Here is a 26,201-nt window from a genome sequence, read left to right on the forward strand (position 1 = left end):
TGAAAATGAAATGTTTTATATATCTTCACATTTCAAAGGTTTCTGTGTGAAAAATGGATGTATGTGTGTATGTGTGTGTGCGGATACAAATTTTTGTCGACGATTTCGGGAACGGATATAGCGATTTGAATAATTTAAAAAATATTCGATTTGTATTGATAAGGAGACGTGCTAATCAGTTTTTGGCGAAGGCAGGTCTTGCCGTTCCGAAGATACGGGACAAAAAGCGCCAAAAACGGTAACTGAATTTTTAGGAGAACGGAGCGTCCGATTTTAATAATTCAAAAAACATTTTACTTGTATTCACAAGAAGAAGAATTTTTGGGAAGGCAGGTCCAGCGGTTATGGACTCTCAATAACAAGTTAAAAAATGCCATTCGGCGATCAAAAATGTTTATTGAACATATGTACATCAAATTATCAAATATTTTATAGAGATTTTAATAATGGGTACACATTATGTTTATTATTTTTGGGTTCCGTACCAAGATTTTTAATTGCGGTACGGGAAGTTCCAACAATTTGCCTTAAGGCACGATGCTATGCACCCCACTAGTTTAAAGTTCTAAACAAAAATGAATATTTTGAAAAATTTCAATTTTTGGAACGGGAAGTACCACTATTTTTCTTAAGGCACGATGTCATACACCACTAGTTACAATAAATATTTTAGCAACGTTTATCGACATTTAAAATTATTTTCAACGTTGCAATACAAGTGGCGCCACTGTGCCAATTTCATGCAAAATTTCATCCAATGAGAAACGTCAACGTGGATGACAGATGACAATAACATTGTCATGACAGAAGTAAATATTTCTGTGGCATTGGTCTTTGTGCAAATATTATTGGTGAATTTACCAAAACATTTATGCTTGAATATGCCTTTTCTTAATCTGTGTAGTTTTTATAACCAATTTTCTTAACTCTTATTGCATAAGTAATGTGAAAAAATGTTTATTGAAAAAAAAAAATTTTGAGGTTATGTATAGAATAATAAGAATTAAATATGAATATGCATTAATTTTGCATTTATCTTTGAAGGTTATTTCTGTACTTACTCTTTATAAAGGCACATATAATTAAAGGAATCAAATGATTAATATGAAAATATGTTTAGAAGTACAATGCTAAAAATTCTTTCCATCGAGTTATGAATACTACCCAGCAATTATTTTGAAAAGTTTACATGGAAATAAATCTTTCAATGTGCTTTATATATTAAAAACTGAATATGAATCAGTTTAGTCTATATGTTATAATCATTTTATTCATAATAATTATTAAAATTATGTTAGTAAAATTATGTTATCGTTACATTGTAAAATGAGATTTGGACAATGCAGAAATACAAATTGAGAAGTTATAATTTTCTTTTTAAATTTGTTAAATCATGCACAGGATTAAAAACTAGATTTGTATATATATATATATATATATATATATATATATATTAATATTTATTTATATCTGTGAATGATTTAACCAATTATTGATATAACAACAAAATGACAATATATAATAGATCCTTACTTGTGAACTTTTTTCTCACAAATTGAGAAATTATAATTTTCTTTTTAAATTTGTTAACTCATGGACCGGATAAAAAATATATTTGTAAGCTCGTATGTTAACATTTGTGAATGATTTAACAAATTATTGTTATAACAACAAAATCACAATATGTAATAGATCCTTACGTGTGAACTTTTATCTCACAAATTGTGAAAATATGATTTTCCTTTTATATTTGTTAACTCATTCACCAGAAAAAAATAGATTTTGTAAGCTCGTATAACAAATTATTGATATAATGACAAAATGACCATATATAATAGATCCTTACATGTGAACTTCTTGCTATATAATTTTTATCATTGGTATTGGTTATTTATCTTTATTAATATTTACGACTGAATAATTTAACTAATCTAAATGGGAGTGTAAAAATTGATTACCTCGATATTTGCATTTTTTTTATACTGTACAATCATCTATCATTATTTCAATAATTGTATAAGTGGCAGATTTATATCTCTGTGTATTGATTATATACTCCATTTTTTTTTTCTTATCTCAATCATTTTTATGTACTCTTTATATCATTATTATTTTGTATCAATTTTTTCAATTCTTTTCTTTCTAACATATTTATTACTGTTTTTCAGATGTAATAAATCAAGATCCAATGTTTGCTGACGATATGAGTTACCGAAGTCATATCAGCCCCGTTTCATCCTCAATGGAATCTACTTCGATTGGATCTCCTAATTCGAGCTCCATGTCTCCGTATTCAGTAAATGAAAACTCACCCGATCCAAGCAGATATGTAATGGCTGATATTCCCCATAATACAGAGATGTCTTTTTTATTAAATGATAATCCACAAGGAGGTAATATTTATACAATAATTAGTATTATATATATATATATATATATATATATATATCTTATATATTATATAAAATTCTTCTGTACGGGTGTATGATTTGATACTTCACCTAAATGGTTATTCGGATTTTGTTAATTCTTTTTAGAGTTTGTCAAAGGAAATTTTTAAGATTTAATGAATGATAAAACTATAGAGATATTGTAGAAATAAATGACAAAAATTACAAAAAAACACTTATTATTGTTTGACATTGAAAACATTTAAACTGTCGTCTGCTAGAAATGTGAATTCACTTGAAATTGAATTTAGCTTAAAATTAGAATATAATATACAAGAAAGCATTTTGGTTTACTTCACTAAATTATTTAACAATACAGAAAAATATTTCTACTTATTAAAAAAATGATTTAGAATTTTGTTTCATGTGTTAAAAATTCATTTGTTTAGTATTGGATATGGTATATTTAGCAAGAACTAGGTTTTACAAATTAATTCATTTAAGATTTTAACATAAATAATAATGTTTATTAAATTATTAGTAAGGAAAATGTACTTTAGAAATTACAATTGCCAAAAAGAAACTACTTCATCGTACAAAATTATAAAAATTATAGACTAAATTATTATGTCGTGTGGTAAAATCAAGTGTGATTCTGTTCTTTTGCCGCAAATACTATATTTTTTTTTCTGATTACAATATTATTTTTATCTTATACTGCTTATGCTAAGACCATAAATTAATCACAAAGGCAGGATATCAAATAGGATATTAAAAAGTATATGATAGGATATTAAAAAGTATATGATAGGATATTAAAAAAATTTGTACTTTTGAATTGTAGATGTGGGTACAGGACAATGTCTGTCGAGTCATCTAGTATATATATATATATATATATATATATATATATATTCATTTATTTATTTATTTATTTATTTATTTATACCTATAGAGGCACATCTAGTGATACTGGAACAACCAACAGACAAGTTTCGATTTAGATATCGTTCTGAAATGATGGGTACACATGGCAGCCTAATGGCCAAGAGCTCAGAAAGAATGAAAAAAGTGTATCCTACTGTAGAGGTAAATGTGCTCTTAAATACTAATTCAGGATCATTGGAATTACCAGCCTGTCAATGTGTTTTATTTTATTTTTTTCAGTTAAGAAACTATTCTGGTCCAGCAATCGTATCTTGCTCATTATATCAAGTCACTGAACAAAATAGATCTCCACATTCCCATCATCTCGTATTGAAGAACTCTCAAAATTCTGAGGAGATCAGAGATCCTCATAATATCGAAGTTCATGATGGTACAGGTTATATTGTTGCGTAAGTATACATTTTATGATGAACAAAGAGAATCTAAAAAGATTTTAATTGATTTAATTTAATTAATATAGTCTTATAGTATAGAACCGGGGACTGAAGCTAAATTTTATATTTAGAATAGTTTGAAGAGAGTTTAATAAATTTTAATATTTACAAATCTTCATTTAGTAAAATGCCTCCTTCTTGATGTTTTTGTGATTTTTTGTTATATTTATAGTTTTCCTGGTATGGGAATTATACACACAGCCAAAAAATTCATAGCTGATGAATTATACAATAAAATGCTCAAAGATTTTGATCGGCGCAAAAAACCATTGAGACAAAGTGAAAAAATAGAGGTATTTCTTTTATTAATTTTTTTGTTGTTTTTTTTATTGATTTAATTGATTTAACTATTTATAGTTGAGAAATCAATGTATGCAAGATGCAAAGTATATGAACTTGAACTCAGTATGTTTATGCTTTGAAGCATTTAATGCTATAACATGGGAACCTATTTGTAAACCAATTTATTCTACACCTATTAATAATATGAGTGAGTATTATATATAATAAGTATACCTATATTAGTTTTTAAGATTTGCTATAAGTTTTATATATTACTTCATAGAAGAGTGTCTTTGCAAAAGACTTTTGCTTCATATATCACTCTGAGCTAAATTATTGAGAGTTATAATTTGTTATGGTCTTAAAAATGGCTCTAAATTCCAAAGATTTGAATGATATTTTAATCATATTTGCCCTATCAACTTCCCGTGGGACAAGTTATAGTAATCGCAAAAAAATCGAAAATGAAAATTATTATATATCTTTACGTTTCAAAGGTTTCTGAACATTTGCGCATACCTTAGTAAATAATGGATGTATATGTGTGTGTGTGTGTGTGTGTGTGCGGATACAAATTTTCGTCGACGATTTCGGTAAAACCGATCAACCGATTTGAATAATTCAAAAAACATTTATTCATATTGATAAGGAGACGTGCTGATTAGTTTTTGGCGAAGGCAGGTCTAGCCGTTCCGAAGATACGGGGGTAAAAAGTGCCAAAAGCGGTAACTCAGTTTTTAAGAGAACGGAGCGTCCGATTTTTATAATTCAACTAGTGGTGTTTGGCATCGTGCCCTTAGGCAAATTGCTTAAAGAAAATTGCTGGAACTTCTCGTACCAAAATTAAATATTCGAGCAAAAAAAAAATCAATATGCAATAAATATTGATCAATAATTTAACGATTGTTTTGCACATTTTCAAATAGATAATTATAACCAATATAAATTTTATCGTTTATATAATATACAGTAACGATCTTTTTGTGTAAAACCCTTAAAAATTTTTACAATAAGACTGGATGTATTAATTTCGAATAAATTACTCTTTCGTGCAACGATTTTATATTAATTGATTAATTATTGAACAAATTTAAACTTATTTCATTATCGGTGACATATGATTTGGTCTGCTATACATAATTTGCTGGTTTGGTCTCTAAACTTTCACTTTAGTTATTTTGATATATAAATGTCATCAGGCTCCAAGCATTCCAGATTGGAGTGAAATCAATTTTTACTTGAACATATAGATGGCAATGTGTTTCCCTTACTCTACAATTCTGTGTCAATAACAAGACAAAAAATTTTATCCAAATATACAATGCGACTTGCCTTCCTATAAATTCAGTCAATTATTCATTTGGTCCATACAACTTACATTCCGAGTGTAAAATACCCGGTTAACTCGCGCCGCGAAGTACTGCACGCTTTTCATATAAACAAACTTCTTTTTCTTTAAAGATGATATGTTAAACAACTTTTATAAGCTTTTTTTTTTTGGAAGTCTCTGAGACCCTTTATAGGTAGAGACTCAATAAACTATGTGTGAGTGGCATCGTGCCCTACAGCAAATTGCTGGAACTTCCCGTACCTTAACAAAATATTTGAGGAATGCTAAGTATTTTCAAATAGATTATAAATAATATAACTATTAAACGTCATTATTCTTATTTTATAAAAAGTTAATAAACAAAACTTCATCAATCGGATTTAAAACTAGTGGTGTATGGCGTCGTGCCTTAAGGCAAATTGCTGGAACTTCCCGTACCGTAATGAAATATTCGAGAAATTTCAAACGTTTTCAAATATATTATTACAAATACTGTAACTTTCATTATTTTTGCTATCTTGTTATATCTGAGCAAATCAATTGTAAATCATAAATCAATTTATCCCCAGAACATTAACAATCGTCACTTCATTTCGAATTCAATTTCAATTTAAAAAAATAGTTGCCTAATAAATTTACACAAAATTGAAAAAGTGCTCCCGTATAGTCACAGTCTAAACATTTACTAATTATTCTGTGCGACACTTTTACTTATACTGCGCTTAGCTTGGCGGCATTTTCACATTTTTCAATAGTTTTCACAAAATTGAAAAAGTGCTCCAGTGCATAAACAGTCTAAACGCACTTGGGTAAACATTTGTACCAGAGTGGCGCTTAGACTGTGCTTAGCCTGGGTAATTTTTTGAATTTTTAATCCAAAATTACAAAAATATTTTATGGAAAATAAAAAAAGATGTAATAATTTTTTATCCTCAAAAGCAATTGTTTTGTCAATACAAGCAAAAAGATTTTTAGATCATTCAAATCGGACGCTTAGTTCACTCAAAAACTGCCATTTATTGCACATTTAGCTCTGCATATTTGAAATGGCGGGACCTGTCTTTGCCAAAAACTAATCACCCCTTCTCCCAATCATTACAAATTGAATGTTTTTCAGATCATTCAAATCCGATACTTCGTTCTCTCAAAAACTCAATTTGTCTTTTCTGCACTCTTTGCTCCGTATCTCCGTAACGGCTGGTTCTGCCTTTGCCAAAAACTAATCAGCACATCTCCCTATCAATAGTAATCGAATGTTTTTTGAACCATTCAAATCGGTTGATCCGTGCGCCCGAAAACGTGGACGAAAAATTGTATCCATACATACATACACACACGCACCCACTCATCCATTTTTTTCTGAGGTATGCCAAAATGTTCAGAAACCTTCAAAACGTGAAAAAATGTAAAAATTTTCAATTTCGATTTTTGGACGATTACAATAACTTATCCTTAATGTCATTTGGTGGTCAAAAATGTTTATTGGACTTATGCACATCAAATTATCAGATATTTTATAGAGATTTTCATAATGTGCACACATTTTGTGTAATTTTTTTTGGGTTCCGTACCAAGATATTTAATTACGGTACGGGAGGTTCCAGAAATTTTCCTCAAGGCACCCCACTAGTTTTTATTTTGCAATTTTCTTTAATTTCATTTTTTTCAGAAAGCGCTATGACTGGAGATCTTCGCATATGCAGACTCAGTCGTCGTTTTAGTTCTGCGATGGGAGGCGAAGAAATATTCTTATTCGTTGAAAAAGTATCAAAAAGTAAGATTTATATACTATTCTTGTTAGTGATGTGCCAACTCAATAATTTTTTGAATTGTGATTCTTGTAACCTAAAACGGAAAAGCCATTTCACTGTATTTATTTAGTAAATGTGACAAAAATGTATGTTGACCAATAGACTTGACAAAGAAAAAATATTATAAACACAAATTACTATCAATTCTAATATATTACAAAAATGATTAGAAAAAGATTCAATATTGGAGACAATTGAAATATATATTTTTAACTTCGCGAAGGTGAAGTTTGTTTTTATCAAAAAATCCGATTCGCTATTTTGTTTTCTCAACATTTCAAGCCATTCTGAATCGAATGAGACCAAATTTGGAAAAAGTGTGTGTGTGTGTGTATGTGAACAGATTTTTTGCCGCAAATCGACGTTTTCTCAAAAACGGCTGGACCGTTTTTAAAAATTTAAAAGCCATTTGATATATCTCAATGAGGACTATCGTTTGTCAGTTTTGTGCGACGATCTGCCAAGCCGCTTTTTTGTAAATCGCAGAAAGTGAAAAATTTTTTGTCCACGTTTTAGCCCGCAATTCTGAATCGATTTTGAAAATTCAAAAACCGTTCGATAGATATTGGTTGGGAATCGTGCTGATTATATTTTGGTAAAGATCGGCCTGGCCGTTTTTTTGTATAAAGTGTTAAAAAAATGTTTGACGATTTTTATGATTTGTTTTATGTTAGATACCACAGTCTTATAGATCATACTAAAATATTACGGCCCTACGACAATTCGTTAATTTTAAAAATTTGTGAAAGTTTGCAAAAATTAGTATCGTTTCTTTGGCGTTTGTCAAAACTAGATCTTTCATCGACGTTTGCTCAAAAACGCCTGAACCGATTTCAGAAATTTAAATTAATTTCATGTATCTCAATGAGGACTTTTGTTTATCAGTTTTATGAGATGATCTGCCAAGCCATTTCTTTGTAATTTGAAAAAAAGTGTTAAACTTCTCGTCCACATATAAGCTTATACTACCCAATCTATTTTGAAAAATCAAAAACTGTTCGAAAGATATTGGTTGGGGATGATACTGATTAGTTTTAGGTGAAAATATACCGAGCCGCTTTCTTGTAATTAACTGTTTAAAAAAAAATTAAGCCGATTTTCATGAAACTTTTTTTGGCGATATATCATGGTCTTATAGAACTTACTGAAATATTACGGCCTTACGACAAGTAGTTTAATTTTAAAAATTCATCAAAGTTTGAGAAAATGAGTAGTCACTAATTTTTGCAAACTATGACGAATTTTTAAAATAAACGACTTGTAGGTCATAATATTTTAGTATGATCTAGAAGGCCATGAATCTATCATTAAAAAAAACATGAAAATCGTCGATTTTTTTTCAGCAGTTAATTACAAGAAATTGTGCCAGCGAATCTTTACCAAAAACTAATCAGGTCGATTCCCAACCAATATCTTTCGAATGGTTTTTGAATTATCAAAATCGATTTAGAATTGCGGAATAAAATATGGACGAATTTTTTTTTCACTTTTGTGCTATTTACGAAGAAACGGCTCGGCCGATCGTCGCACAAAACTGCCAAACGATATTCCACATCAAGATACATCGAATGGTTTGAATCACTTGATTCGACTTGGTACATCACTTAATCTTTTTATAATGAATGATGTTATGTACATATGCCAGTAAAACAGAGTTTGTTTCTTATTAGAAAATATTAAAGTAAAATTCTATGAGTTGGATGAGGATGATTGTGAAGTATGGAATGCTTTTGGATCGTTCAGTGAATTTGATGTTCATCACCAGTATGCAATTGCACTTAAGTAAGTAAAAAATACATATTAATTTATTTTATTAATAACAATTAATAATGTAATTAAACTAATATTATTTTATTTTAGAACGCCACCATATAAAGATCAGAACATTCAAGAAGACAGAAAATGTTATATTCAGTTACTGAGACCTACTGATAATAGTGTTAGTGAACCACTAGATTTTTTGTATAAACCATCAGCTCGTATATTGGGTTCTGATCGCAAAAGAGTACGCATGGATTCAAACTTCAATAGCGATGAATTTTTGAGTACTTTGCCAACAGTGTTAACCAGTATGAATTTATCGACACCAGAATTCATCAGTAATGAATACAGCTCATTGACACTTTGCGAGAGTGATATGAAAGATGCTATGAACTCTGATGAATTTAAAAACTTTCTTGAGATGGTTCATAATGGTAAGTTTTTCAAACTAGTTATTTCAAATTTAATAAAATTTAGGGAAAACTGTTGTTTACACAGATATAGTTTATTTTGAATAAAACTTGTTGGAACATTTCAGACAAGTATTGAGCAACATGTGAATTCTGGACATTTTCTTACATTTCTTTGGATATCTTGCAAATTTTTGTTCGGCCGCTATGTTTTATATACTTCAGTAAAAACTAGATAAATTTGACTAATACCTGGTATAACATGTTGTTTATACCTGCATATTGAAATTTTGAATAATCCATAGTTGAAATGCGAATTTAATGCCTTGAACACTTGCAAATTGTCGTAGAATATTTTTTTCGTTTTTTAAAATAACTAAAATCCAGTTGAAATTGTTATTTACACTTGGATATTGAAATTTTGAATAATTTGTAGTTGAAATGTGGATTTTAGGGCTTTGAACACTTCCAATGAATGGTCTTAGAACATTTTTTACTTTTCTTCAAATAACTTTTAATTTTTATTTTGGACATTATAGTTTATTTACATTTAATAGCAATAGCTAATTTAATAGCTAATAGCAATAACTAGATAAAATTCACTAAAATTCAATTGAAATTGTTATTTACACTTAGATATTGGAATTCACAGTTGAAATGCGGACTTTAGTCCGCATTTATAGTTTGCAATACATGGATTTAGCACATTTTTTGTGCGTCTCTTTTAATAACTTTTAATTTTTATTCCGGACGTTATAATTTGCTTAAATTAGTATAAACTAGATGAAATTTACTAAATTCACTTAAAACTGTTATTTACATTTGGATATTGACATTTTCAATAATTCACAGTTGAAATGCGGACTTTAATATTTTTATAATTTGCAATACATGGATTTGGCACATTTTTTGTACGTATCTTTTAATAACTTTTTAATTTTATTTGGACGTTATAATTTGCTTACATTAGTATAAACTAGATGAAATTTACTAAATTCAGTTAAAACTGTTATTTACACTTGGATATTGATTTCAATAATTCGTAGTTGAAATGCGAATTTTAGTGCCTTTGAACACTTGCAAATAGTCGTAGAACATTTTTTACTTTTTTTTTTCAAATAACTTTTATTTTTTATGTCGGTCATTATAATTTAATGACATTAGCAAAAACTAGATAAAATTCAGTTGAAATTGTTATTTACACTTGGGTATTGAAATTCTGAATAATTTGTAGTTGAAATTTGGACTTTAGAGCTTTGAACACTTGCAAATCGTCGTAGAACAGTTTTTACGTTTTTCAAATAACTTTTAATTTTTATTTCGGTCATTATAGTTTATTTACATTAGCAAAAACTAAATGAAATTTACTAAATTCTAGTAAAAACTGTTTTATACACTTTGATATTGAACTTTTCAATAATTTGTAGTTGAAATGCGGACTTTATTATTTTTAAGTTTGCAATATATGGATTTGCTACATTTTTTTATTTTTTTAAATAACTTTTAATTTTTATTCCGGACATTATAATATGTTGACATTAGTAAAAACTAGATAAAATTTACTAAAATTTAGTCAAAAATGTTTTATGCACGTGGATATTGAAATTTTCAATAATTCGTAGTTGAAATGCGGATCTTAGTGCCTCGAACGCATTAAAAAATTTAAAATATTAACAGAGGTGGAATAAAAATTTTATATTATTATATTTTTCTGTTTATAGATATTTTATGCAAAATTTTACAGAAACTTTTTTTTTTATTTCCAGATATAAGCAACACAAGAAGTTTGGACTCCCAGGGTAAGTTTTATTATTTGTATTATGTCTATTTGTACATTTTTATTTCATTTTGTACTTAATAAACTTTAATTTCATTTACAGAATTAAATGATTGGAATAATTTGAATCAAAATCACATTAACCTAATTCTTATCATATTTTACTTGATTGACATTAAACCAATCAGATTAGATTTCTGAATTGAATCAAAATTAACTGAATCAGTTAATTGAAGTTTTTGTTTAGTTTATCAGTTAATACATGTAATTATATTTTTAAATCAAATCAAAAGCTAATTTACCGAAAGGCGATTGGTTTTAGGACGCAATTATTACTTCATTTTGATAATAATTTTTTATATATGATGAGGACGCAATTATTACTTACAATTAGTTTTAATAATAAATTTATACCTAATTTTGATAGCAAAGATTTTTTTTTTGTATAAAATGTTGAAAGAACTACTATTTATTGACTGATTATGATTACAATGACAGAATATCTATGATTGTCTTTATTATTATAATTTATTTTTTTCTAATTGCTTATAAACAATTTAGTAATTGTATTTCAATAATAATAAAAAATATAATTATTTATTTTATTTTTAGGGGAATCCGAATCAGAAAGTTCGTTGACCACAGATTGTATGGGGCGCAGCAAACCAACTGTTTCTACCTCTGAAGTTAGAATAGGTTTGATTATATTTTTTATTTGTTTTTATTACAATATATGTTTGATAGTGCTAAATAAATAATTTTTCATAGGGTGAGTTATAGTAATCGCAAAAAATCGAATATATATCTTTACGTTTCAGAAGCTCCTGAACATTTTGGCATACTTTAGAAAAAGTGGATGTATGGTGTGTGTGTGTGTGTTCGGATACAAATTTTCGTCGACGATTTTGGAAACACGCTTTAACCGATTTGAATGATTCAAAAAATGTTCGATATCTATCAATAAGGAGACCAATTATTTTATATCAAATCATATTAAGGATATTATTTTCATGTAAAATTTTATCCTTTGCACTTTTATTTACTTAAATTTATGTTATTATGTATCAATATTACTTGATGTTAATTTAACAGTTGTAATACTTATTGAAATTAAATATATATATATATATATATATATATATTTCTCAAAAACGGCTGAACTGATTTCAATAATTCAAAATCCATTTGATGGAAATGTGAATAACTAGTTTAACATCTAATTACGAAGAAACGACTCGACCGATTTTTACGAAAAACTACTGGTAAGTACGATTCCAACATTTTTAACGACGGAGAAGTTTGTTTGATTTTGCGTTTGTTTGCTAATTATATGTTTTATTGAAATTTCAAGTTATTCTGAATCGAGTGAGGCTACTTTGTAATAAAAAGTATATGTGTAATTGAGGTCTAGCGAATAGTTCAGCGAATTTTTAGAATAATGAGTTAATACTTTACATTATTGGATAAGAAAATTAAAAATTGTTTGATGTTTAGTAATAATTTTGTATGTGAGTCGATTTTGATCTTTCATCTACATTTTATCTGGACCTGTTTCAAAAACCTAAAAAAAATTATCCACGTTTTAACCACCAATCTTGAATCAATTTTAAAAATTCAAAAATTGTTTGAAAGATTTGGGTGGGAAGTCGCGTTGATTAGGTTTTGATGAAGTAATCAAATGTTCAAATAGATTTTGTAGTCTGATAAAGCTTACTAAAATAAGCGGTTCAGTTATAAAATTCGTCAAAGTTCAGAATTTTGCCAGAAATCTAATCTCAATCTATAATTATCTAGTCACTAGTCAACAACAATAAAAATTGAGTCCCGGGGAATAGTTCTTGCATTTTTTGAATAATGAGTTAATACTTTAAGAAGTTATACATAAGGAAATAAAAATTGTTTAATGTCTAGTAATATTTCTCGTGACTTAGTTAATGAGCTAATAAACAATAACATATTATATTTTAATTCAATTTATTGTTTTTACAGTACATGCTCAGATGGCTGATATGGTACAATTATCCAATCAAAACGTTTATATTGAACAACAAAGTTCTGATAAGGTTGAAATTCTTGAACCAAATACACAAAAGGGAAAAAAAATTGTGAAATTGCGAGGTGGACGCCCTTCACCATCAAATGCTGATATTGAATCAAAGAAGTTTGAAGACACTTCAAAGAAATCTGGTAATGAAAAACCAGTACTAAATAGGAAGGACAAGTCAGTAGAATCTCAAAGAGAATTTTTCAGAAGTCTTAATAATTTACGTGGAGGCTGGTTGCCACCAAATGATGATGATTCTGGATCTAAAACAGGCAAGGAAGGGAAATTCTTGGATTATCTCAAATTAAAGAAAGTCAATGATAATGATAATGCAGATATTGAACGTTCTATAAATATAGCAAAGGAAAGGTAATTTTATAAAACACATAGAGGCATGATTTAATGAAATTTTTCAATGCCAGACCAGCGATTTGTGTTTTTCATATATTTTACTTTTACAACGATTTTTTTGGTTTTTAAATGATTTTACAAAACTTAATTGTTGTTATTTGGTTGTTTGAATGTTTATTCACAAGATCGTGTCCGCAAAAAATCTAAAATGAAAATTTTTATATAGAGTTAGACGGCGACGCGGCGCTTACGTGCTTCGATATTTTATCTCTATGCAGATAAAACATATTTCTTTTAAAAAAAGTTAAAAACTTCCAAAATATTACAAAATAAAAAACATTTTGTTCAAGTCATTTTTTTTTTAATTTAAAATTTCTCAAAAATCTAATTTTTTTCAAAGTTTATAAAAAAAATTTAATTAATTTAATTTTTTTTTAAATTAATTTTTGGTACGGGAAGTTCCAGCAATTTGGCTTAAGGCAAGATGCCATGCACCACTAGTCTGTATACATATCATCATTTTTTAATTTTTGGAATATTTTAACAATAATAATTAAGAAAACTTTCACAAACAACTTTTGATACAAAATACTTGCAAAGCCTATGCACAACCACTGAACTATTTTTTAAATTACTTCACATTATATGATAAAACCTTTTTCTAATAATTGTGAGTCATTTGTGATAAGCCTCCAGTGAAAGTTTAGATTGCCGCTTGCTGAATTTTTCTTAAATATGACATCAAATAACCTAATGTTATTAATTCTGATATTCTGTTGCATTTCTCGAATTTTATGATGTAAATTTCTACTTCCCTCGATCTATGTACTTAATAGTTTATTTTTCATATTTCCAGATCTACTAAATTGCAAACATTCATTGATTTTGAAATTAAACATCAGCTAATAATGCTTTTGAAGAATGTAAAGGATCCTACAGCTGCCAATGACTCAAAAACTAAGAGAGATAATGAATCTGCTGTTACAAAATTATTCATGACCGGAGAAAATGGGAATACGTAAGTGATACTCTTTTATTTAATATCATTACCTTAGATTATGTAATTTTTTTTTGTTGGAAATATGATTTAATAAAAACATTTTTTTCAGGGTTTTGCATGGAGCTGTGGACCTGGATGAGATGAGCATAGCACGAGATATGTTAGATTTGCTTGTTCACTGTAATTTAAGTGAATTGCTTAATGTTAAGAATCATTTTGGAAAATCTATACTTCATGCGGCCATCGAGAAAAAACATTATACATACATCAAACCTCTTCTTGCAGCAGGTTATTAAAAAATATTTTTACTATATATAATTGAAAATAATTATTGTATTCACGGATCTACTAAAATAATAGGCCTTTAAAACTTTAACACAAAGAGGATTAGCCAATAATATTTTAAATACCAAATTGAGAAAAAAAACCTTGTTAAAAATAGTCGTAATTTGATAATAATGAGAATTTTTTATTTTTTATTATTCGGCTTAACCATTTCTTGGCAAATAGCAGAAAAGTGAAAAAATTTTTGTCCACGTTTTAGCCCGTAATTCTGAAAAGATTTTGAAAATTCAAAAATCGTTCGAAGGATATTGGTTGGGAATCGACCTGATTAGTTTTTGGTAAAGATCGGCCGGGCCGTTTTCTTGTAATGAATTGTTAAAAATATTTTTTTCGACGATTCTTATGATTTGTTTTGACGGTAATTACCATAGTCTTATAGATCATATTGAAATATTGCGGCCCGCAAGTCGTTTAATTTTAAAAATTCTTCAAAGTCTGTAAAAATTAGTATCGTTTGTTTGGCATTTGTCAAAATTAGACCTTTCTTCGACATTTGCTCAAAAACGCCTGAACCGATTTCAGAAATTTAAAAGCCATTTATGTATCTCAGTGAGGACTATCGTTCGCCAGTTTTGAGCGACGATTTGCCGAGTAATTTGGAAAAAAGTGTAAAAATTTTCGTTCACATTCAAGATCATACAAACATTTTAAAAAATTAAAAACTGTTTGAAAGATATTATTTGGGAAACGACTTAATTAGTTTTAGGTGAAAAAAAAAATTGAGTTGATTTTTATGATTTCGATTTATCTTTTTTTGGCGATTTATATCATAGTTTTATAGAACTTACTGAAATATTACGGCCTTACGGCAAGTAGTTTAATTTTAAAAATTCATAAAAATTTGAGCAAATGAGTAGTTTTTTTGACTTGGTATAACGATACAGTACTTGGTGTTAATAAACATATTAAACCATTAAAGTCTTACGGAAACTGGATTAATTAAAAAAATTATTGATTTTTGAAAATTTGCTTTTAGAAAATACTCCGAGGGTTAACGTGTTCGTTCGCTCGCTTTCAATGATGTGTAATAAATTCACTCGGAATACTTACAATCACTCATAAATTAGTTTATTTTTTATTGATTAAGTCGATTATTTACACATATCGGGAAGTGCATGTAACTTGCCTCAAGGCAAAATACCAATACCAACTGGTTTTATTTAATTTTGCAGGAATAAATCCTAATATTACTGATGATGATGGGAACACTCCATTACATACAGCAGTGCGAGAAAAGTGTTTGAATGCAGTAACTCATTTGTTAAATTCAAAGTCCAAACATAAAGTTGAAATTGATGTTGAAAATAATGGTATGTATAATAAACAAATTTATTATTTGGTTATAATAATGAATGAAGAATGTATATCTTTATGTTACATTGTATTGACGAAATGAAGAACTGATGAAATTTGAAGGCACGTCTAACGGTTTTGGAGATCCAATGAAAAAAGTGAAAAAATGTCATTTGGTGGACAAAAATTATCATCAGACATATGCATATCAGATTATCACATATTTTATAGATATTTTAATAATAAGAACAAATTTTGTTTACATATCTATGGGTTCCGTATCAATGTTTATACCGTCGTTATACTGCGGCGCGGCACTCACGATCTTTGAATCAATTTTTCAAAAATATCCAAAATTGCTTTTTTTCGAAGTTCTAAAAAAATTGAATATTTTTTTAAAAATTCATATATTTTAAATATTTGGTATGAAAAGTTCCAGCAATTTGCCCAAGCACTATGCTATCCACCACTAGTTTTTCGAAGTTTTCAAAAAACTTCAATGTTTTTTTTTTTTAAATTTAACTAGTCGCGATGCCTCTAGTTATTTGTTTTTTTTTCAGATGGTAAAACAGCTCTTCATCTAGCTGTGGCTGGAGGAAACTGCCAGATTGTTGCAAAGCTGTTGGCCAAAAATGCAGATGTAAACCATGGCGATGCGCTCAATGACAATACTGCATTACACATTGCAGTCGAAAATAATCATCCTGATGTTGTGAAAATTTTATTGGATGTTCCAAATGTATGTATATTTGATTACATTTTATTAAAAATTTTGAGGGCGTCCATTAATTACGTGAGGTTTTTAGGGGGTGGGGGAAAATGACAAGAAATTACGAATTATCACGTTGTGGAGGGAGGGGAATAGTAAGATTTTTTTTTGTTTATTTGTTGACTTTGTATACACATACATTAGTCATATACATCTTATAAGTTATCTTTACACATTTATTTTATTTGATTGTATATAATTATTTAGCGCACCATATATCTTTTTCTTTGTCTATAATGTTATAAAATTGGTTGGCAGGGAGATTTTTTGCCTTACTATCTTCTTCCATAGTTCTTGCCTACCATTTTGCAATTTTTTGCACTCCATAATGGCGTGCTCAGCGTCCGCCTTAGTCACTCCACCCACGCAATAGCAATTAACCATTTCCACTCGCGAATTCCGAGATTTACATGAATTTTGACGCCGGAGCGGCGGCATCCGAGTGGAAAGGGTTAAGATTGGTATTACGTACATATTGTAGTAAGATATCATGTGTATTTATTTTTTACCTGATTTTTTTAAACAAATCCAAACATTTTCAAAAAATAATTGAAAAATTTTACAATTTTTTCTCGTGACTAAAAATACACGTGATGTTTGCTGGGGGAGGGGGGTGATTTTGAATAACACCAGGTCCAAAGGAGGGGGGGGGTCCAAAAATCCTTAAAAAAGCAATGGACGCCTCTTTTGTAGTTACAATCTGCAACTTTCCTAAATTATTTGCAAGGATTCCATTGATAATAAATCGAGTAATTTGAACAAATTTTGTTTGTTTAAATAAAACAAAAATAAAAAGTTTGTTTAAAATAATTCTTATAACATATTTAGGATTATAGATATTTTATCTCCTGTAAGTATTTCAGATATTTGATCTTAATCAGTAGTATCTAAGAAACATTTGAAAAATAAAAAGTTAATTGCTTATTATTTTATGAATAATATATACAATTAAGAATAAATATATTAATTGTTTTGTTATGAATATCATTTCACAAATGATCATTTTGCTATTGTTTTTTAAATAAATCATTATCTTTAATTAAAAGCACTTACTTGACGTAAATATTGCAAATTCTTTTTAATAATCAATATATTTGCATCAAATATTTACAAATTGTCTAACAGTGATACCTCGCCTTACGAGCTTAATTCGTTCCATAATCACGCTCGCACGTCGAATGTCGAATCGATTTTTTCCATATAAATACATTGAAATTCCATTAATTCATGCCAGAACAATGTTTTTTTAAATTATAAAAATAAATGAAACGTTTATTGCTAAGATCAAATATATATTCTCCAAAAATATAGCGATTTACTAAATAAAAAATAACAAAATCATTACTATATTAGTCCTTTGAAAAACATCTTCGTCAAATTCACTACTCGCACATTTTGGTCATATTTTTCAATGATTTAATGCTTTAATTCAATTCAAGAGATGTGTCTTTTTTATTTGTTGTAGAATAAAATTAAATCTATTTATTTATGCTTTATATTTTAATAACTATTTTTACTTTAAGATGGATCTCTAATATATACATTATTTTCTTTTTTTCCCAGATTTCAGTTGATGAATACAATCGGCAAGGACATACGCCCCTGCATTTAGCTTGTGTTATAAATAGTGGAAAAGGATCTGAAATCATTGTTCACAAGCTTCTTGAGGCTCAGGTAAATATAAGAAAAACAATGTATAGTAGACTAGTACAATGGCGATGAATGTATATTTTTATCACATTTATTATAGATATATTAGGGTAGGGCGGGGCTAGTTGAGCAAATTTTAACTTAAACGGATGTAGCTCCTCAATGAAAAGTCTCAATAAATTGCCATACGGCTTAATGGATTTGTTGTTTACCGCTTAATAAAAGTGTCAATACTATTTTTTGGCAATAAGTAAAATTTAAAAGCTACAGCTGTTTAAATGCAAAAAGTCAAGTATGCTCAATGTACCCCATAGGTGAGGCAAGTTGAGCACTAAGAAAGTATAATGAAATCATAGGTTCAATGTCGATTAGTGATGAAATAAAATAAGTTTTTAATAACCAGTTCTATATTTATAGTCTTTATTGATAGAGAAAACAAAACTTATAGTAATTTGCTTTGAATAATTAGTGAAAAGTAGAATCAACGAAACAATATCGTATCTTAGGAATTATTTTACCATTATATTCAATATTTTTGTTTAAAATCATTATTTCTTTATATTATTACTCATAGATAGCTTAAATCTTAAAAATAATAATTAATTTCTGGAAGTTAATGGTAATTGTCTTAGGGACAGAACAAGTTTAGCAACTATGCTCAACTAACCCCAAATCCGAATTTTAGAATAAAAGTGAGTTTATAAAAAAACCGTGAGAATTATACCCAGAATGTCTGTGCATATTAAAAGTACTATAATTATATGGAAGAATAACATTTACCTGATTAAAAATAAATAACATTTGACTGAACCAGACGAAAACTCGTGACGAATTACTTTTTTACTTTTTGTTCTCAAAATAAACAAAACGCCCGTGAGCCTCACTCATTTGTCCAGCGGCCACTAGCGATCGCGGGATGTTTATTTCTCCCAAACCTCTATCTTTCCGCCATATAATGCCTAAACGGAAGGTGAATAGTTTCTGAGATATTTCGATTGCTCAACTTGCCCCTATCTTCCCTACTATAGATAGAACATGTTCAAATTTTATAGTTGTAATCATGATGTAACATTATTACTGCCTTGGGTCTTTATTGATCATCATGTTAATTTATTTTTGCTTGAAAACATTATACTAGTAAAATTTTCACAATATTCAAGAAAATTGTATCTTTATAATATGTAAATAATTTATTCAGTGATAAAAATTAATTTCAAAGCTAAAAGTATTAAAATCTATTTCAAATAGGAGTTGCTAGAAGTTTTTGTTTATAATCTTTCATAGAAATGTATTTTAATTTAACAATTAATGATCAAATCGGACTTGATCTTATTCTTATAGGCTGATCCTTTAATGCCGATGGATTCGGTGAAACACGAACCAAAAAGTGATGACGAAGATTCTGATCAGGAAGATCGATTGGAGATTGGCAATGCTTTTGAACTAGCTACATCAAATCCTCAAGTGAGTATGTATATTTTATATCATTTCATTTGCATGGGCACTAGCATCTTTTTTTATTGCTTCTTGTATTTATTTCTTTGGGATTGAGATTTGTAAGAAATCGTAAGTGTGCTCTATGTTTAAATAATTTAATATTGTAGTACCTTACTATTGTAGTACAATTAATATTTCAAATCATTTTAATAATTCCTAGGTAAGATTGTAATAAAGAATTATAAATTAATTGAACAGCTACATTTTATGAGGTGGCGTCCATTAATCACGTGAGATTTTTATGAGGAGGAGGGGTTTGACAAAAAAACACGAAGTATCTTGTAGGGTAGGGAGGGGTATAGTAAGATATCATGTATATTTGTTTTTTAATTATTTTTAAAAAAAACTTCAAACAAAAAAAAATCAAAAATGACACTTTTTTCAAGGGGGGAGGGTGGTTAATTTTGAATATCACCATGTATCACCAAGGGGAGGGGGGTCCAAAAAACCTTAAAAACTTGCTCACGTGATTAATGGACGCCCCCTAACAATAAAATAAGTTTGTAATGTTGAAAACTATAAGTTAATAGTGATTGAAATTTGATATTAAAAGGTAGTCTAGTATATGATATGAAGTGCAAAAGATTTTACAACTCTTTCGATACAATCAATGACATTTAAAATAATTTTAAAGATATCTCAATTTTGTTCATGATGATCTTGTTCTATTATGATCGTTGCACCTATTCTGTTGATCAAATATATAATGGAAGTTTAAAACAACTTAAAACCCTTTCAGTTTGTTTTACAATTTAATAGACACTTTTCAATTCAGATAAATCCAGATCGTTTGTTTAATTTTACTATACCGCAGAAATGACAAACCATTCAAATAAATTAAAATTAAAATGTTTATACACTTTGTATAATTGTTTTGTGCAATATTATTCATCATCTTTGGTAATCAGAATACTGGGCAGATGATAGCTTTTCATGAATATCAGTTACTTATGCATAAATATAAATAACTAATATTGTATTTTTGAAGCTTTGAGCTTTCAGTCATCATTAAAGTGTTAAATTATCTTTGTAGATATTTATTAAATTAACAAAGAAATTGATAAAACGATATTTTTTCAAACCTAATACATAGATTTTTAAATATTTGCATGGATCATGACATTATTTTCTTTTTTTTTTGTGTTTTTTATGGTAAGAGATTACGTTCCTCGTCCCGTAATATGGTACGTTTACCTCTTATATCTTGAACGATGAGTTTTATTTGGATTTTTTATTATTGCAATCTACAAGTAGATTACATTATTTATTTGCAATTGATGTTTTGGTTTTATAAAATTAGAATATATATCTTTATTTTCTGTTGAACAGAAACTTACATACTTAAATAAATATGTATTATCAATATACGAATATATTTTGTAGAAACGCTTATTTATGATTAATATTCCTAGTTTTCCTATATATACCTCTAGTTTCCTGGTCTTCTGATATATATTTCTACTACTTTGCTATGCAATATCTTTTATGTAGTGATTTAAAAACTATGTAATTTTGGGTTTATTTAATGTGATGTGTATGAATTAAATTCTCAAGTAAATATGACATAATTTACTTGTACATATTAAAATTTTCAGAAATGAAAATTGCAATTAAAATTTGAATTTGAAGTGTATTTGTGATATCTTTTCTCTCATTGTTAGTTTACTCTTAGTAATCAGTATTAACCTTATTGTTATTCAAAAGTTATTTCAAAACTAGGGATGCATGGCATTGCGCCTAAGGTAATTGCTGTTACTTTCGTTTTTAACGTGTGGCTTTTAGGAGCAGGGGTTTTTTTTACAAAAAATCACGTGAGGAAGGGAGGGATCTAGTAAGATATCACGTGTATTTATTTTCTACCAAAATTTTAAAAAAGCAACAATTTTACTTTTTTTTTCGTAAATTCGAAAAATTTTACGTAAATAAAAATAAACGTCATGTTTGGTGGGGAAGGGGTGGGGGGTTAATTCGAAATATCACGTCGTATCAGGAGGGCGAGAGGGTCCAAAAATCCCTGAAAAATCGATGACGTGATTAATAGAGTCTCCATATCGTAAAATTTGATTTTTTTTTTGAAAATCTTGAATTAAAAAAAAACTATCTGTTTTAGAGACGAAATATAGAAGCGCGTAAGCGCCGTGTTGCAGTCTAACTTTTAGGCACTATAAGTCTTGATATAGAACCCATAGAATTGTAAACAAAATTTGTACTTATTATTAAAATCTTTATATCTGATAATTTAATGTACATATAATCATCTTTGACCGTTAAATGCCATTTCTTTAAACTTTTTTTTTTATCGAATCTCCGAAACCGCTGGACCTTCCCTAAAATCGTTCATTCTGTCAAGGTAAAATGTGTTAGCTGACCATTAGCTAATTATAAAGCACAATATAACTCAACATAATATACTTTTAATCACCGAACCATTCTACAATTTATACAAACAAATATGTCACATTTCCATGTTTTATATAAAATGCCATACTGATTAAACCGAACGCATGACACACTATTATAATATTAACTAATATTATAATACAATAAAATATAATAATAATAATATACGCCCTATCATATATATTTTGCTAACAATTTTTTTTTTTGAATCATTCAAATCGGACGCTCCGTTCTCTCAAAAACTGAGTAACCGTTTTTAGCACTTTTTGCCCCGTATCTTGGGAACGGCTAAACCTGCCTTTGCCAAAAACTAATCAGCACGTCTCCTTATCAATATGAATCGAATGTTTTCTTTAATTTTTCAAATCGGTTGATCGGTGTTCCCGAAATCGAAGACGTAAATTTGTATCCACACTATATTTAGAAACACACAATATTCAGAAACATTTGAAAAGTTTTCTGAAGTAAAGATATGCAAACAATTTCATTTTCGATTTTTTTGCGATTACTATAACTTACCCTACGGGAAATTAAAAATAAATCCTACGGGAAGTTAATTATGACTGGACATAAAATTATATCTTAGCAATTTATTATAACAAATCATTGGCTCAAGATTGTATCATCTGATTTTACAGGACATAATTGTTTAAACATTATAAAAAAGAATAAACAGACTTAATTTTCTTTGAGAATTTTCATTTGGTAAGCGTTTTCACTTAATATTCACAGCATAAACCGGCCTTTTCAATTCACGAGCAAATGTTCATAAATTATCTCGTCTTAAGATGTCACATTTTGCGTATTGTCTAGTTTTAGTATAATTAATTGTTTCTTCAATGTTTAGCAAATACAATTGGTGGTTGCACTTCTAATTTATCATCATGCAGAGGAAGCTTATTTACTGAAGTTTCAGTATTTAACTAATTGTACATTGATCTCAAATCAGTGATATCTCTCTTAACTTCCCGAAGGAGAAGTTTGTTTTCATAAAAAAATTCGATTCGCTAATTTTATGTTTTCTCGACGTTTCAAGCCATTCTAAATCGAATGAGACCAAATTTGGAAAAAGTATTTGTGGATGTGAACAGATTTTTTGCTGTAAATTGACGTTTTCTCAAAAACGGCTTAACCGATTTCAAAAATTTAAAAGCCATTCGATGTGTCTCGATGAGGACTAGCATTTATCAGTTTTGTGCAACGATCGGTCAAGCCGTTTTTTTATAAATGGCAGAAAAGTGAAAAATTTTTCGTCCACGTTTTAGCCCGCAATTCGGAATCGATTTTGAAAATTCAAAAACTGTTCGAAAGACATTGGTTGGGAATCGTGCTGATTAATTCTTGGTAAAGATCGGCCGGGCCGTTTTCTTGTAATGAAGTGTTAAATTTTTTCCGACGATTTTTATGATTTTTTTTTGACGGTAGATACCGTAGTCTTATAGATCATACTAAAATATTATGGCCGTACGACAGCTCGTTTAACTTTAAAAACTCGTCGAAGTTTGCAAAAATTATTACCGTTTTTTTGGCATTTGTTATTAATTAGATATTTCAGAAATTTTATGTATCTTGATGAGGATTAGCGTTTCTCAATTTTGTGCGGCGATCAGCTGAGCCGTTTCTTTGTAATTTAGAAATAAGTGTTAAACTTTCCGTCCACATTTAAGCTCATACTACCGAATCGATTTTAAAAAATCAGAAACTGTTCGAAAGATATTAGTTGGGAATGATACTGATTAGTTTTAGGTAAAAATCTACCAAGCCGTTTTCTTGTAATTAACTGTTGAAAACAATATAAGCCGATTTTTATGGAACTTTTTTTGGCGATATATACCTATCATGGTCTTGTAGAACTTACTGAAATATTGCGGCCTTACGACAAATAGTTTAATTTTAAAAATTCATCAAAGTTTGAGAAAATGAGTAGTTTTTTTGACGTTTGTTAAAATAGAATTAGACAATTTACTTGGAATAACGATAGAGTGTTCGTTCGTTTTCAATGATGTGTGATAAATCCACTCTGAATATTTTTAATCACTCATAAATTAATTTATTTTTCATTGATTAAGTCGATTATTTACATATATCGGGAAGTTCATGTAACTTGCCTCAAGGAAAAATACTAATACCAACTAGTATTATTAATGCTTCATGTCTTAATATCAATATTATTTGGTTTCAGATTCTAGAGTTATTAAAAAAATATACCAAGAACCGAGAACAAAGTTCCGAGTCTGCAAGGGTTTCCGCAAATGCCGAGATCTTCCACGACGCCTTGGACCAAGAGTTTGCCCAAATAAAAATCGAACACAACGACGTGTGCTCCTTCGACGAGGACACTGTGATTCAATTGTCAAAAATTTTGGACAAATCGGAAAATTGGATAAATGTGGCAGAAATGCTCGGATTTACAACACTTATGAACTTCGTCGACAAAGAATCGCAAAGTCCAACTAGAATCCTACTGGGACATATAGAGGCAAGTGATATTATTAGAATATTATATATATATAGCAGATGGCCCGGCAGGCGTTGTCTTGTACCCACGTCTACAATTTAAAAGTTTTAATTTTTTTAATTTGCTATCCTATACTTTTTAATATCCTATTTGATGTCCTGCCTTTATGATTCATTTATGGTCTTAGCATAAGCAGTATAAGAAATTCAGAAAAAAATAATATAGTATCTGCGGTAAAACAACAATATCACACTTGATTTTACCATACAACATAATTGCTTCAATAATTTAGTCTATAATTTTTATAGTTTTGTACGCTATATTAGTTGCTTTTTGGCAATTATAATTTCTAAAGTACATTTTTTACTAATAATTTAATAAACATTATTGTTTATGTTAAAATCTCAGGTGAATTAATTTTCAAAATCTAGTTCATATGAACACTCTTCAATCTAAGACCAACTTGCTAAATATTCCATGTCCAATGCCAAACAAATGAATTTTAGATACATGATGAAACAAAATTCTAAATCATTTTTAATAAGTAGAAATATTTTTGTATTGTTAAATAATTTAGTACAGTGAACGAAAATGCGACAAAAAACAATATATATATATATATATATATATATTGAATGGTATAGAGTCTTGGATTTGTGTATATTTTTGTAGAGGTTCGAACAAGAATCCAAAAATAATACAAAATAAAAAACAAGAAAGTTTTAAAAAAAACAATTTCTTTATTTAATTTATTGTTTATTGTCGACGTTTCGGAACTAGGTACGTTCCATCTTCAGGACATCTGTCAAGAAACATGATCTTGATGAGATTTTAGCAACAATATGTTTAGGAAAAGAAAATAGATTTTTCTTAAATAATGAATTAAATTGTAAAAAATATAATAATGTACAGAAATATGATAATATGTTCAAAATAAAAATGATAAAAAATAAATGAGTGGATTATCAGAACAGGATATTAAACATAATAGAAATTTTTTTTGAAAGTTATGGAAATTTTTTAAGAAAAGGTTAATGACAAAGTTGAATTAATTACCTGTATGTTTGAATATTGTTAGCACTTTTTCACTAAACAAGCTTTTTTAACAAAAATGATTTGTGAGTAATTTTCCGCCGAATAATTAGATTTGTAAATCAAAATTACTAAAAAATTTGTCTTTTTTAAAATTATTATTTTGAAAACACAAATAATATTGTTCCTGGATGTTGTTCGATTGGTTTTCGAAATTAA

The 26,201-nt window shown here is 28.4% G+C and overlaps 1 protein-coding gene across 1 annotated transcript in view; it reads left to right on the plus strand.

The window, feature by feature from the left end:
* The window catches only part of LOC113389301, a 96,612-nt gene that overhangs the window by 61,650 nt on the left and 8,761 nt on the right, over positions 1-26,201 (plus strand). The window contains exons 3-20 of the mRNA XM_026626348.1: positions 2,169-2,393; positions 3,346-3,479; positions 3,558-3,727; positions 3,945-4,065; positions 4,130-4,262; positions 7,054-7,158; positions 8,866-8,977; positions 9,056-9,390; positions 11,133-11,165; positions 11,756-11,839; positions 13,133-13,556; positions 14,395-14,556; positions 14,648-14,826; positions 16,056-16,193; positions 16,737-16,915; positions 18,509-18,619; positions 19,937-20,059; positions 24,675-24,971. Coding sequence (XP_026482133.1) covers positions 2,169-2,393; positions 3,346-3,479; positions 3,558-3,727; positions 3,945-4,065; positions 4,130-4,262; positions 7,054-7,158; positions 8,866-8,977; positions 9,056-9,390; positions 11,133-11,165; positions 11,756-11,839; positions 13,133-13,556; positions 14,395-14,556; positions 14,648-14,826; positions 16,056-16,193; positions 16,737-16,915; positions 18,509-18,619; positions 19,937-20,059; positions 24,675-24,971 — 3,065 coding nt within the window. The remainder of the gene's footprint in view (positions 1-2,168; positions 2,394-3,345; positions 3,480-3,557; positions 3,728-3,944; positions 4,066-4,129; positions 4,263-7,053; positions 7,159-8,865; positions 8,978-9,055; positions 9,391-11,132; positions 11,166-11,755; positions 11,840-13,132; positions 13,557-14,394; positions 14,557-14,647; positions 14,827-16,055; positions 16,194-16,736; positions 16,916-18,508; positions 18,620-19,936; positions 20,060-24,674; positions 24,972-26,201) is intronic.

Source organism: Ctenocephalides felis, unplaced genomic scaffold (genome assembly GCF_003426905.1).
Source record: "Ctenocephalides felis isolate EL2017-DRISC unplaced genomic scaffold, ASM342690v1 CF-g0.4_SCAFFOLD_03573, whole genome shotgun sequence".
Taxonomy (NCBI): domain Eukaryota; kingdom Metazoa; phylum Arthropoda; class Insecta; order Siphonaptera; family Pulicidae; genus Ctenocephalides; species Ctenocephalides felis.